The 12,787-nt window shown below is 46.1% G+C and overlaps 1 protein-coding gene across 1 annotated transcript; it reads left to right on the forward strand.

Annotated features, from left to right (window-relative positions):
- Positions 1 to 1,997: 1,997 nt before the first annotated feature.
- LOC123132601 (ADP-ribosylation factor GTPase-activating protein AGD12) lies at positions 1,998 to 5,349 on the forward strand. The gene is made up of 9 exons (XM_044552434.1): positions 1,998 to 2,141; positions 2,541 to 2,592; positions 3,120 to 3,204; positions 3,402 to 3,477; positions 3,870 to 4,033; positions 4,239 to 4,353; positions 4,447 to 4,563; positions 4,658 to 4,753; positions 4,877 to 5,349. Exons 2-9 carry the CDS (start codon positions 2,556 to 2,558, stop codon positions 5,156 to 5,158), a joined length of 972 nt encoding a protein of 323 aa, XP_044408369.1. The 5' UTR covers positions 1,998 to 2,141; positions 2,541 to 2,555; the 3' UTR covers positions 5,159 to 5,349.
- The last annotated feature ends 7,438 nt before the right edge of the window (positions 5,350 to 12,787 follow it).

Raw genomic sequence — 12,787 nt, forward strand, 5'->3', positions numbered from 1 at the left:
TGGTGGTAGAGCGGATGAATAGAAGAGCATAGAAAAGGCAACGCCAAAGGGAGACGGAGCGAGGCGGAGGAGGGTCACAAGCTCAGATCATGCGGGAAAAACGACGTGGGGAAATTTTCCACGAGTATCGAGGCGTGGGACCTCTACTCGAGGAAAGAGCGGGGTTCGGGCAGGCCTACCTCAAACTGGTAGTCGAAATGTCGAGCTCGTTTCCCTGGTGAATGTCTCTGCGTGGGTTTCGACCCCTTGGGTAAACGCAAGGATCCGAGGGGAACCCAAGCAACCTATAAATATTGACATGATTTGCAAGTTCTATCCCTCAGATCAAACAACTTGTATAACCACTCAATTCTATCTGTAACCAAACAAATGGTATAACAAAACCGAGTTCTATAAATATTGACATGATTTGACAGTTATTTTGCCACCAAAATCAACATGTAATTTGAATAGTGCCTTTTGTAACGTCAGTCTATAAATATTAACATGATTTGCCAGTTATGTTACTGTCAGAATCAACATGTACTTTTATGTTGTAATTATGAGCTAATCTCACCAACTCAATAAAAAGGGTCATCATAAGGAAGATACACAGAAGTACCTGGGTGCTCCACCCCCTATATGAAAATTAAATTCAAAAGATACCAGGAAAAGTAAAAAAAATCTAAAATCTTAGGATCTCAAACCTTGGCGCCCAATCTACTCCTGTATGAAGTTTCATAGAATTCCATATCCCAAAACCCCATATTTTTTAAATTTTCTAGTATTTTTTAAAATAATGTTTATACACGGGTGCGGAGCACTCAGGTGCTGCAAATCCTCTTCGGTCACCACAACTCCTATCTATCACTCATCCTTTGAACCAAACACACAAATGATTATCTTCAACCACTTGCACATCCTACCCAACGAAATAGAAAAAGAAGATATCCCTAAACAGCTGGTTGGGGAACCTAACCCGAGGGTGCGTGCATGCAGCACTAGGCTCCAACACCGTCGCGCCCAACAATTTTGTGCGCTGTCATCGTGCCCTACGCCCTCAAGCCGCCCCTAAGCGCCCAGATCCAGCCACCCTCAACCTCAGGCCGGCACTGCCGCACGCCTCCGGCCACCTCCGCATAGCCGTCGTCGCAGTCCTTGTGCGAGGAGAGAGAGGAGAAGAAGGGGATTCGGTCTGTTTGAGCAAATGAGTCGTCGGATTTTTAGCCATGAGGTAAATGATGAACAGTCCTTTGGTTTGTAGGATTTTTGTAGGAATTCTATAGGATAGGATTTGCAAAGGAAAAATTCCTTTGAAGCCCTTTGGTTTGTAGGAATGGATTCCTATTCCTATGTAGGATAGGAATCAATCCTTCACGTTTTGAAGGAAAAAAAACATTAGCCTAGATTCAATGGAAAAAAATCCTATCCTATGCACCAAATGACATCTCTTTCTCTATAGGAATTGACATGCATGTCATCTCACTTCCTATGATTTTTCTATTTCTATAAAATTTCTATCATATGAACCAAAGAAAGGCTTAGGCCTCCTTTGGTTCATAGGGTAGAAAAATCGTAGAAATAGGAAAGTCATAGAAAATGAGATGACATGTATCTCAAATCCTATGAGTAGGAATAGAAAAAGAGATGCCCTTTGATTCACATCATAAGATTTTTTCCATTGAGTCTAGGCTAATGTTTATTTTCCTATGAAATGTGGAGGATAGGAAGAATTCCTTCATAGGAATAGAATTCCATTCCTACAAACCAAAGGGCTCTAAAGAAATTTTTCCTATAGAAATCCTATCCTATGAAATTTCTACAAGATTCCTCTAAACCAAAGAAGACCTTAAAGTTTAAAAGAGCATGTACAACGCAAGTCATGTGCATGCGTTCATAAAGACGAGTGTATGTGCGTATGTGAATATTTATAACTGTACTATGTTTAAAAAAATACAAGTCAAAGGTAGCATGAACGCCAAGTGCAAAGCCAAGCTTTTTTAATGGATAATCTGCGTACTGCGTATTAGGTGAAGTTACCGACCAGGCCACGTGGACCGTAGCTGTTCTAGAGAGAGAGAGGGGGAGAGAGAGATCTGAGGAGTCAGGTTGGTAGCCCTGAAGAACCCTCTCGCAGGCAACCGGAAGGGGAGAGATCCGAGGTAGGCAACCCAGCAAATTCTTTCTTGGTTTCTCCAATCTCTGATTCCATATGATCCGATCCTAATACGAGGGAAAAACAAGACCATTTCTTGGTTTCGTTTCTGCCGTAGTACTACAACATGGCTTGACGATGACAATTCGTCTTGGTCCTCCGTTGGATTCCATAGTAGGGTAGGATTAACCTCCTGGAATGTCGATGGATATCATGTATCATCAATAGATAGAAAGGGGTTCAGCCCATATTGAAATAGTTCCTTAATCCTTTCTTGCTTGATTGCAAACTGAACTTCTTTTGGGTGGGTGGATTGAATTCCCCAATTTGCTTAACTTATTCTAGAAGGAAACTGCTAAATCTGCATGATCCCCATTACTAACATGAGTGCAAGACATCTTTGCAGGGGCTGGCAGCTGAGATGAGTGGAGGGCATGGTGATGCTGGGATGGCTTCAGGTAGAGACCTTTTCAGAACAGTATATATACAGCAGGACTGACTTATCTTGGAGTTGCAAAGGAAATGCAGGAGTAAACGGCATATAGCGTGTTCGCTTCTTCTTTTTCGTCATTGGGCCGCTTTGTTACTACTCCAGTTAATAGTTCTTGAATTCAAACATTTTTACACGCATGGTGGTAAATATCACTGCCGCGCGCCCACTCCGTCGCGCCAATGCAGCACCCTTGTTGTGGTAGTGTTGTTTGGCAAAAACTAGTTAGTTTCTAAAAAATAATATGGTTGGGCATGTGTGCGGTGTGGCAATGTTCGTGTGACACAAGACTGAGAATTACTTGTGGAGCAGTGAGCACTATTGTAAATGAATTAGGGAGAGATTTAAAAGAATGTTAGCAGTCATGCGCGGACTTGGGATATACACAGATATGTGTATCTCTTAGATATTTGAGTGCTGGCTATTAAGATCAAATCAGGTCACTTGCCCAATCCATCTTGCACCGTGAACTCAAATTTCACCTTTGAATTGCAGGTAAGATGGCAAAGCTGAAGGAGTTATTGCAGAAAAGTGAAAATCGCGTTTGTGCTGACTGCAGCGCACCTGATCCCAATTGGGCGTGAGTCACGATTTAAGCTATCATTATTCAAACAGTAATGACTAGCTAGTTATCAGCCTGATTCTCATTGTTTCTGACATTTTATACGTACCCCCTTTTGGTTCTGATATGCTTTTGCACAAGAAAGTACTAGAATTTTCTTTATTTTTGTTTATTCACTCATGTTTCGTTGCAAATAACCGAGTATTTCCTTACAGGTCAGCTAATATTGGAGTATTCATATGCGTAAAATGTTCTGGCGTTCACAGAAGTCTCGGTACACATATCTCAAAGGTTAAACTAGCTGCAACTCAATGATAATCTTATGTGTGTACTTATCCCTTTTAAAAAAAATTATCAACTAGTAAGTGTGTAAACTAGTACTCCCTCAGTCCCGAATTACTTGTCACAGAAATGAATAAAATTGGATGTATCTAGAACTAAAAATACGTCTAGATACATCCATTTTTGCGACAAGTAATTTTGGACGGAGGAATTATTAACATTGCAACCAATGTTTGTAGTTGCAAGTAGCACGCATCATGTAAGATAGCTGCAGGATAGAACACACTTACCTTCATTACCATATCAGTTTTGTTGCGATTTAACTGTTGGGAATGAGCTGATTTATAGAATCAATGAGTTCCAAACAAGTCGTAAGTTAACCTTTTTTTCCCTTGGCCCAGGTCATGTCAGTGACACTAGATAAGTGGTCTGACGATGAAATTGACTCGATGGTAGAAGTTGGTGGAAACTTGCAAGCCAACGCAATCTATGAGGCCTTTCTCCCAGAAGGCTACCGCAAGCCACACCCAGATTCCGCCCAGGAAGAGCGACAAAAGTTTATCAAGTATTTCATCTTGTTTCTCAGATGGAACTTCCTTATGGTTCAGTTTATACCTTGCAGTTTCCAGTTTGATCGCCTAGCATAACTTAGCAAATGGTTGTATACCTTGCAAAAACTCCATAAAGGGCATTTACAATCCGATCGATAAAATGGTTCGTTCATGAACTCCATATTACTACCACTGTTAACTACTGTCTCAATGTTTCAGGTCCAAATATGAACTTCAAGAATTCCTGGAGCCAAGCTTACGGATCGTCTCTAATCATCCTAGCGATGCCGGAAAACAAGCATCCAACTCACATTCTGGTAGCTCCAAGAGTGAGGCAAGGCTGCCCCAAGATTGAAAATTAAGTAATTAAGACAATCTGTTTGTTTCTTAGGATGTTATACATATCACATGTTCCTCCTCTCCGCAGATTGGCATGGTTGAGTTCATCGGGATACTGAATGTCAAAGTCATTGGAGGCACCAAATTAGCTATCAGAGATATGTCTAGCAGCGACCCTTATGTTGTCTTGACCCTGGGACAACAGGTAATCACATAGCAAAGTCTTGTTGACATCGAGATTTCGACATTCTTGCAGAGTCATTTAGCAAATCTGAAAATGTGAGCGTTGTTGTGTACAGAAAGTACAGACTTCAGTGATCAAAGGAAACCTGAACCCTGTCTGGAATGAAGAACTCAAGCTCTCTGTTCCTCAGAAGTACGGGCCTCTGAAGCTGGTAACAATAATCTCATGAGAACCTTAGCACTAAGAAACAAACGCAAAACTCAGATCTAATCTTATGGCCAAAAATTACATTTCTAACTAGATCCTTTTGTTATCAACTCTTGACCACAACTAGCAAGTGTTGGACCACGACATGGTGTCCAAGGACGACCTGATGGGGGAGGCCGAGATCGACCTGCAGCCCATGATCAATGCGGCAGCATCGTTTGGAGATCCAGAACTGCTCGGCGACATACAGATCGGCCGGTGGCTCAAGTCCAACGATAACGCTCTAACCGCCGACAGCGCTGTCATGGTGACCGGAGGCAAGGTGAAGCAGGAGGTCTCCCTGAACCTGCAGCACACCGAGTCGGGGGAGGTGACGGTGGAGATGGAATGGATGGCTCTAAACATTTAGAGAATCCAGGTACGATGGCAAATTTGTATTTTGATTTGTATTTCGCTGCAAAGGATCCATTGAATCGACTTTTTTTGGGAAAAATAATAATTTTTGCTACTAGTAGTAGGCAATAGCAAACATAATTTGAACTCAAGTTTCAAAGAGCAAAAGCAGTTTCGGTGAATGCAGTCAGGCAGTCAGCAGCCAGGAGTGTCGACAAATAATTACGCCATCTGATTCAAAATAAAGGTCATGGAATTAAAATCACGACACTTATTTTAAATCAAAGAGTATTAAAAGAAAAGAGTGTCAACAAACAATGCTCCGCCCACCATACAATCTAGGTGATGTAGTGAAAAATTGTAGAGAAAGCAAATGGTGTCCAAAGAGATCTCGTCGATAGTGATGATGACATAGTGGTTATATAGGAAAGGGAGCCGCTAGGGGTCAGACTACTGATCCCTTGCTTCCATCAGCCCAGTCCAAGGCCGTAGGATTGGAAGCATGTAGGTCGTCGGATCTGCTAGTAGAATTCTGCCTGTGGACTGTTGTTGGATTGATCCGTTAATTAGGTGTGTCGTCATAACTGGTCCCCCAAAATTAGCTCGACCCTGTGTATCCTCGCTAACTACCTCTCTCCTGCCGTTTATTCCCCCTCGAGTAGATTCCTAATCTGCAGATTTTTTCATAAACGTGCGGCCCACACATGCAACCTTCTATGTTTTCTGTACGATTACGTTTGCTTCCAATTAATTGCTTCCTTTATAAGATTCCACGACATATATTTGCTTCCTTGGACTTGTTAATTTGCTTCCTGCGTCTGATTAATATGCTTCAACTACAACCGTTTTTTCTCGATTGACCTGAAATGCATGTTCGATCTAATAGAAACTTATGTCACACAGCAAGAATTTGTTTATATTGACAAGAAAATTTGCTTCTATTGCAACTTATATTTGCTTCTATGGACAACAATTAAATTTGCTTCCACTAAAACATAAATTATACATTGTTTCAAAGCAAACAAAATTTTGCTTCCAAAGAAAGCAGAGTCTGCTTCGATGCAACATCGCCCTAATACAACAAAACAACAGAAAATAATTATATTACAACAAAAATATGATACAAGGCGGATTGTCTCGGGCTGTAGTGACTGCGCTAGGGAATGCATAAGCAGAAGATTGCCGAAAGGAAGTTGTTGCCTTCATGATGGCAGCAAGCAGTGGGACGCCGACACCATCAATTGCTCGTAACACGGTGATATCCTTCTTGGTTGCATGGTGGTAGAAGATAGAGCTCACGCATTCAAGCATGGGCGCAAATGCATCGCCAAGTCGATGGACTACGTGACAAGGACATCATAATGGAGGGCCTTGGTCACTGTCTCCCCCCATGTCACCACTATCTCCTCCATTGCCTTCAAATAGACACCGCCAATATTGTGGGGAGAGGTCCGTGCGAGGTGTTTGAGACACCAATAATGCATGTGTGGCGTGTTGTAGCTCGAAACATTTGAACAAAAGAAGCACACGTGAGATGAGAGATGGCTTGATCTATCACAACATAAATTATAGGCAATGGAGGCATAGAAAAATGAGATAAGTATGGCCTACATGAAGCAACGAATTGATCGTATGTCAGAACATAAATGATAGTTTGTGGAAGCATGGAAAATTGAGATGAAGAAATACTCATTGTTATAGAAACATATGTGAAACATAAAAGTAGGAAGCATGACTTACACGTAGGCGTGATTTGATCAATCAAAACATACATGATAGGCCGTCAAAGCATATAAAATTGAGATAAATAGAAAATTCACTACTACAGGAACCGTATGCGAAGCATACAAGTAGGAAGCATGGCTTACACGAAAGAGCGATTTGATTGATCAAAACATACATGATATGCAGTGGAAGCACAGAAATTTAGTACTATATGGAACATATGCGAAACAAAAAATATAGAAAGCATGGCTTACACGAAGCAATGAGTTGATCTATCACAACATACATGGGGCGGAGTTTTGATTAAAATGGTGTTGAAAAATAATAAAACATTAGAATCACACACAAAAGTAGAAACAAAGACTATGTAAGAAAACTTTGTATACCACAGAGACACGGTTAATATAATATGGGCATGGCATATTACAACATTCTATGAAAGATGAAGCAGAAAGTATGGAAGCATTCTATGTAACCAAAGGAGCATATGGAGTATAATTTGGAAGCCCTGACAGCACGAAGCATGAAAATGTGTTATCTTAACATAACTAGTCTTATTTTGAAGCATAGAAATTTGGAAATAGAAATTAAGTAAGATTGCTACCAACATGGGGATGAATGTTTGTGTCAACTAGATACCAAAAATGTTGAAGTATGGAAGCAAACTATCTAGACAGAAGAAGCATATGTAAAATTATTTGGAAGCTCCTTTAGTAGGAAGCATGAAAAGCCTGTTATCTCAACATGACACATCTTACTAGGAAGCTCCTTGAGTAAGAAGCATGGAAAGATTGATCTAGGAACAGAATTAGTATTAGTTGGAAGCATGGAAAACTGAACATAAACTAGTACTGCCTCAACACGAGGATGCATATTTGTGTGACATGCATACTAAATTCATGGGATTTCGTTGATGATTAGTGATCTAGTAGACATTAGATAGAATAGACTGACACCCAATAGAACAAACCAAAGATATGAACATAGATAACAATCAATACTCAGAACACAAATCTCTACCATTGCAGAAATTAAATGTATCAAGTTGGAATGACTCAAACCCTAGGTCAGATGAGGATGGTGCAGGGAGGCGACTCGTGCTATCGTCCGCGCGTTCCCAACATGAGACATGCAGCAGGTATGAGTGTGGCGGGGTTAGGATCCTGGCAAAGAACAGAGGCTGACATGTGGCAGGCGAGCTCGGCGGTGAGCCGGTGAGCAGGGTGCAACCCCGAACGCAGCCGATTCTACTGATGGGAAGCCCGGCGAAGCACGAATCGAAGTTGAGGATGGGGCTCGACCTCCTAATGCCAGGAAGTATGACGCACCTGCGATGTCGCCCAGGAGTCGCATTGGTGGATATGACGATGGGGTAGCCATACTGCTCGGCAACGAGGAGCGAAGAAGGAGCAGGGGGCGGAGCTGGCCGGTGAGGACACAGTGTTGCTGGGCGAAGAAGAGGAAAAGAGGCAGCTGCGTGCGAGGCGGACGGAGAAGGAGGTTGTGGATTCCGGGTGAGGTGAGCGAGGAGCCCGGCACGTTGCGTGCGGTTGGGGACGAGGACGATGGAGTCGGGAGGATTAGGGAGAGATAGGATTACACGCGGGGATTCGGGGTGATTAGTCAGATGGGATTTTTTTCTATTTTTTATTTAGTACATACGAAGCAAAATCCTGAACCTTAGATTCGATTGAATCGACGGCGTTTGAGTGGTCTGACACTAGCGTCTCTCCAGACTATAGATAGGAAGGGTTTCCCTATAGGAAAAGCAACTAATTAAAAGGAGTTCCGCTAGGATAGCCACGCTCCCGCCGCTGGCCGCTCTGGCCCCGGCGGCCACCAAATCCGGCCGCATGGCCCGCTCCCCCGCCCCCCGCTCGCGGCGGGCCCCTCCCGGTGCTGCTCCCCCTCCTCTGGCGGCACCCCTCGGCCTGGCAGTCCCTCTCGGCCCCCTTTTCTGGATCCGTTGCGTCAACGGCGGCTGTGTCAGATTCGGCCTTGACGCCGCAAATCCTGCGACGGGATGGCCAGCCTTGGGTGGGGGCGCGCCTTGGACTGGCGGATCTGAGCGAGTCCCATGGAGGATGGCCGCCTCAAATCCGTTGTGGTCTTCCCCTCCCCCTTGGTCAGCCCTTCCCCTTCGACCAAGCAGCGGGTGATGGAGGGAGATGGACAGAGGTCACCTCGAGAAAGAACCGGAAGGCGTGCTCGAAGATGGCCTTGCCGACCGCCATTGTGTTGGAGGAGCAGTGCTCGGACCGTCGCCGGGGCTTCAATGCGGTTGGCAGCCGCGAGGCCTTCTTAAGCCAGTTTAGGGGCAAGTGTTTCCGCTGCCTCAGCAAACTCCACCGCCGTGCCGACTACAGAGACCCGCTGCGCTGCATCATCTGCAAGCGAGCCGGGCACTTCAGCAAAGAGTGTCCTCAAAATCCAAAGAACGGGGGTCCAGGCGCCTCCGCCCGTGCCAGGTTGGGGCCGTAGCCTCCTCGGGTCCCCATGCGCGACTGTCTGCGCTTTCCGCCGGCGCCGGAGCCGACGCCGATGGACCGCCCGCTGCACTGTGACCCCGCGCGGCAGCCTCGCTCCAGCAACAAGGTGATCATGGCGACTCCGGCCCTCGAGCGCGACGAGTTCATCCTACGCCAGCACGTCGTCACGCTCACCGCGCATGATCGCCGCCACTCCTCCAACCCCATGGCGGTCGACAAGGCCATCTTCGAGCAACTCAGCACTCCGGCCCACCTGCTCCGCGTCACCGCACACCACCTGGAGGCCTTCCTCGTCCACTTCGACCTCCCCGCGCACTGGGACGACGCGGTGCGGCGCTGCGTGCTCAAGGTCGACGGCGGCAAGTACTTCGTCTGAGCCTAGCATGAAGACGATCACACGGCGATCCTCAAGCTGAACCTGCACGTGTGCCTCGTCATCGAGGACCTTCCCATGCAGTTCTGGTCCTTGGAAGGGGCGGAGGAGGCCTTCGACGACTTCGGCCGCATTGACCGCCTGGACTCGCGCACGCTGGAGCGAGGGCACACCAAGCATTTCGCCTGCTAGCTCTGGGTTTGGGATGTGGCCCACATCCCGATGAGGTGCGCGCTCTGGGTGCTTAAGCGCGGCGCCGGCCGCGTCGGCGAGGTGACCGGCTTCACTCCTCTAGACCGTTGCGTCCCCCCCCCCCGCCACTAGGAGTGCACTGTTGCGACCTCCTGGTGCACGTCGACCTGGTGGAGGACTGGACCCCGCACTCGCCACGCTCGTCGCACTTCGGCTAGAGCGGGCTGCCCTCCTCCTCCTCCTCCGATGACGACGATTGCCCCATGCCGCGTGTCGAGCCGGGCTCGTGGGTGGCGTGCGTAGAAGATGTCCAAGGCCCGGGCCGCCGCTCGGTTCAGCGCGCCCTGACTGCGGGTGGTGGCGGCCCCATCCGTGGGGCTTCACGGCGCGACCACGAAGACGGCAACAACAGTGGCGGCTCAGGGCGCTCCTGGAGGGACCGCTTGCTCGGCCGCGGGTGCCACGCCAAGGAGAGCGGGGCAGACATCGTCGATGGCGCCCACCGCCGTGAAGGAAATATGCCCTAGATGCAATAATGAAGTTATTATTTTATTTCCTTATATCATGATAAATGTTTATTATTCATGCTAGAATTATATTAACCGGAAACTTGATACATGTGTGAATACATAGACAAAACAAAGTGTCCCTAGTATGCCTCTACTAGACTAGCTCGTTATTCAAAGATGGTTAAGTTTCCTGACCATAGACATGTGTTGTTATTTGATGAACGGGATCACATCATTAGAGAATGATGTGATGGAGAAGACCCATCCGTTAGCTTAGCATTATGATCGTTGAGTTTTATTGCTATTGCTTTCTTCATGACTTATACAAGTTCCTCTGACTATGAGATTATGCAACTCCCGAATAACGGAGGAACACCTTGTGTGCTATCAAACGTCACAACGTAACTGGGTGATTATAAAGATGCTCTATGGGTGTCTTCGATGGTGTTTGTTGAGTTGGCATAGATCGAGATTAGGATTTGTCACTCCGTGTATCGGAGAGGTATCTCTGGGCGTCTCGACAATGCACATCACTATGAGCCTTGCAAGCAATGTGACTAATGAGTTAGTCACGGGATGATGCATTACGAAACGAGTAAAGAGACTTGCCGGTAACGAGATTGAACTAGGTATGATGATATCGACGATCGAATCTCGGGCAAGTAACATACCGATGACAAAGGGAACAATGTATGTTGTTATGCGGTTTGACTGATAAAGATCATCGTAGAATATGTAGGAACCAATATGGGCATTCAGGTTTCGCTATTGGTTATTGACCAGAGAAGTGTCTCGGTCATGTCTACATAGTTCTCGAACCTGTAGGGTCCACACTCTTAACTTCGTTGACGATATAGTATTATATGAGTTATGTATGTTGGTGACCGAATGTTGTTCGGAGTCCCGGATGAGATCACGGACATGACAAGGAGATCCGAAATGGTCCGGAGGTAAAGATTGATATATAGGATGATATGGTTCGGCCAAGGGGTGAAGCCCACAGGGGTTTAGGTCGGTGCAAAATGAGTTTTGTGGAGGCCAGGGGGCCAAACGCCGGATGCCCTGGCGTATGGCCCTGGGCCAGACGCCGAGGCCCATGGCATCTGGGCCAGACGCCAAGGACCATGGCGTCTGGTCCTGGAAGTCTGAGAAGGACTCTTCCTTGCAGGTAAAACCGACTTTGAGGAGGCTTTTACTCCAAGTTTCGACCCCAGGGCTCAACATATAAATAGAGGGGCAGGGATAGCACCTGGAACACATCAAGAATCACCAAGCCGTGTGCGGGCAACCCCGTCCCCTCTAGTTTATCCTTCGTCATAGTTTCCGTTGTGCTTGTTCTTCACCAACACCATCACAACGCTGTCGTGCTGCCGAAACTCATCTACTACTTCGCTTGTCTTGCTGGATCAAGAAGGCGAGGACATCATCAAGCTGAACGTGTGCTGAACGCGGAGGTGTCGTACGTTCGGTACTTGATCCGGACGAATCGTGAAGGTGTACGACTACATCAACCACATTGATAAACGCTTCCGCTTAACGGTCTACGAGGGTACGTAGACACACTCTCCCCCTCTTGTTTCTATGCATCTCCTAGATAGATCTTGCGTGAGCGTAGGAATTTTTTTAAAATTGCATGCTACGTTCACCAACAGTGGCATCCGAGCCAGGTCTATGCGTAGATGTTATATGCACGAGTAGAACACAGTGAGTTGTGCTTACCAGCAACGTCTTACTTTGATTCGGCGGTATTGTTGGATGAAGTGGCCCGGACCGACATTACATGACTGCGTTCATAAGACTGGTTGTACCGTCGTGCTTCGCACATAGGTGGCTAGCGGGTGTCTGTTTCTCCAGCTTTAGTTGAATCGAGTTTGACTACGTCCGGTCCTTGTTGAAGGTTAAAACAGCACACTTGACGAAAAATCATTGTGGTTTTGATGCGTAGGTAAGAAGGGTTCTTGCTAGAAGCCCGTAGCAGCCACGTAAAACTTGCAACAACAAAGTAGAGGACGTCTAACTTGTTTTTGCAGGGCTTGTCCTGATGTGATATGGTCAAGACGTGATGATATACAAATTGTTGTATGAGATGATCATGTTTTGTAACAGTTATCGGCAACTGGCAGGAGCCATATGGTTGTCGCTTTATTGTATGAAATGCAATCGCCATGTAATTGCTTTACTTTATCTCTAAGCGGTAGCGATAGTTGTAGAAGCAATAGTTGGCGAGACGACAATGATGCTACGATGGGGATCAAGGTGTCAAGCCGGTGACGATGGTGATCATGACAGCGCTTTGGAGATGGATATCAAAGGCATAAGATGATGATGGCCATATCATATCACTTACTTTGATTGCA

This window comes from Triticum aestivum, chromosome 6A, assembly GCF_018294505.1.
Source record: "Triticum aestivum cultivar Chinese Spring chromosome 6A, IWGSC CS RefSeq v2.1, whole genome shotgun sequence".
In the NCBI taxonomy this organism is placed as follows: domain Eukaryota; kingdom Viridiplantae; phylum Streptophyta; class Magnoliopsida; order Poales; family Poaceae; genus Triticum; species Triticum aestivum.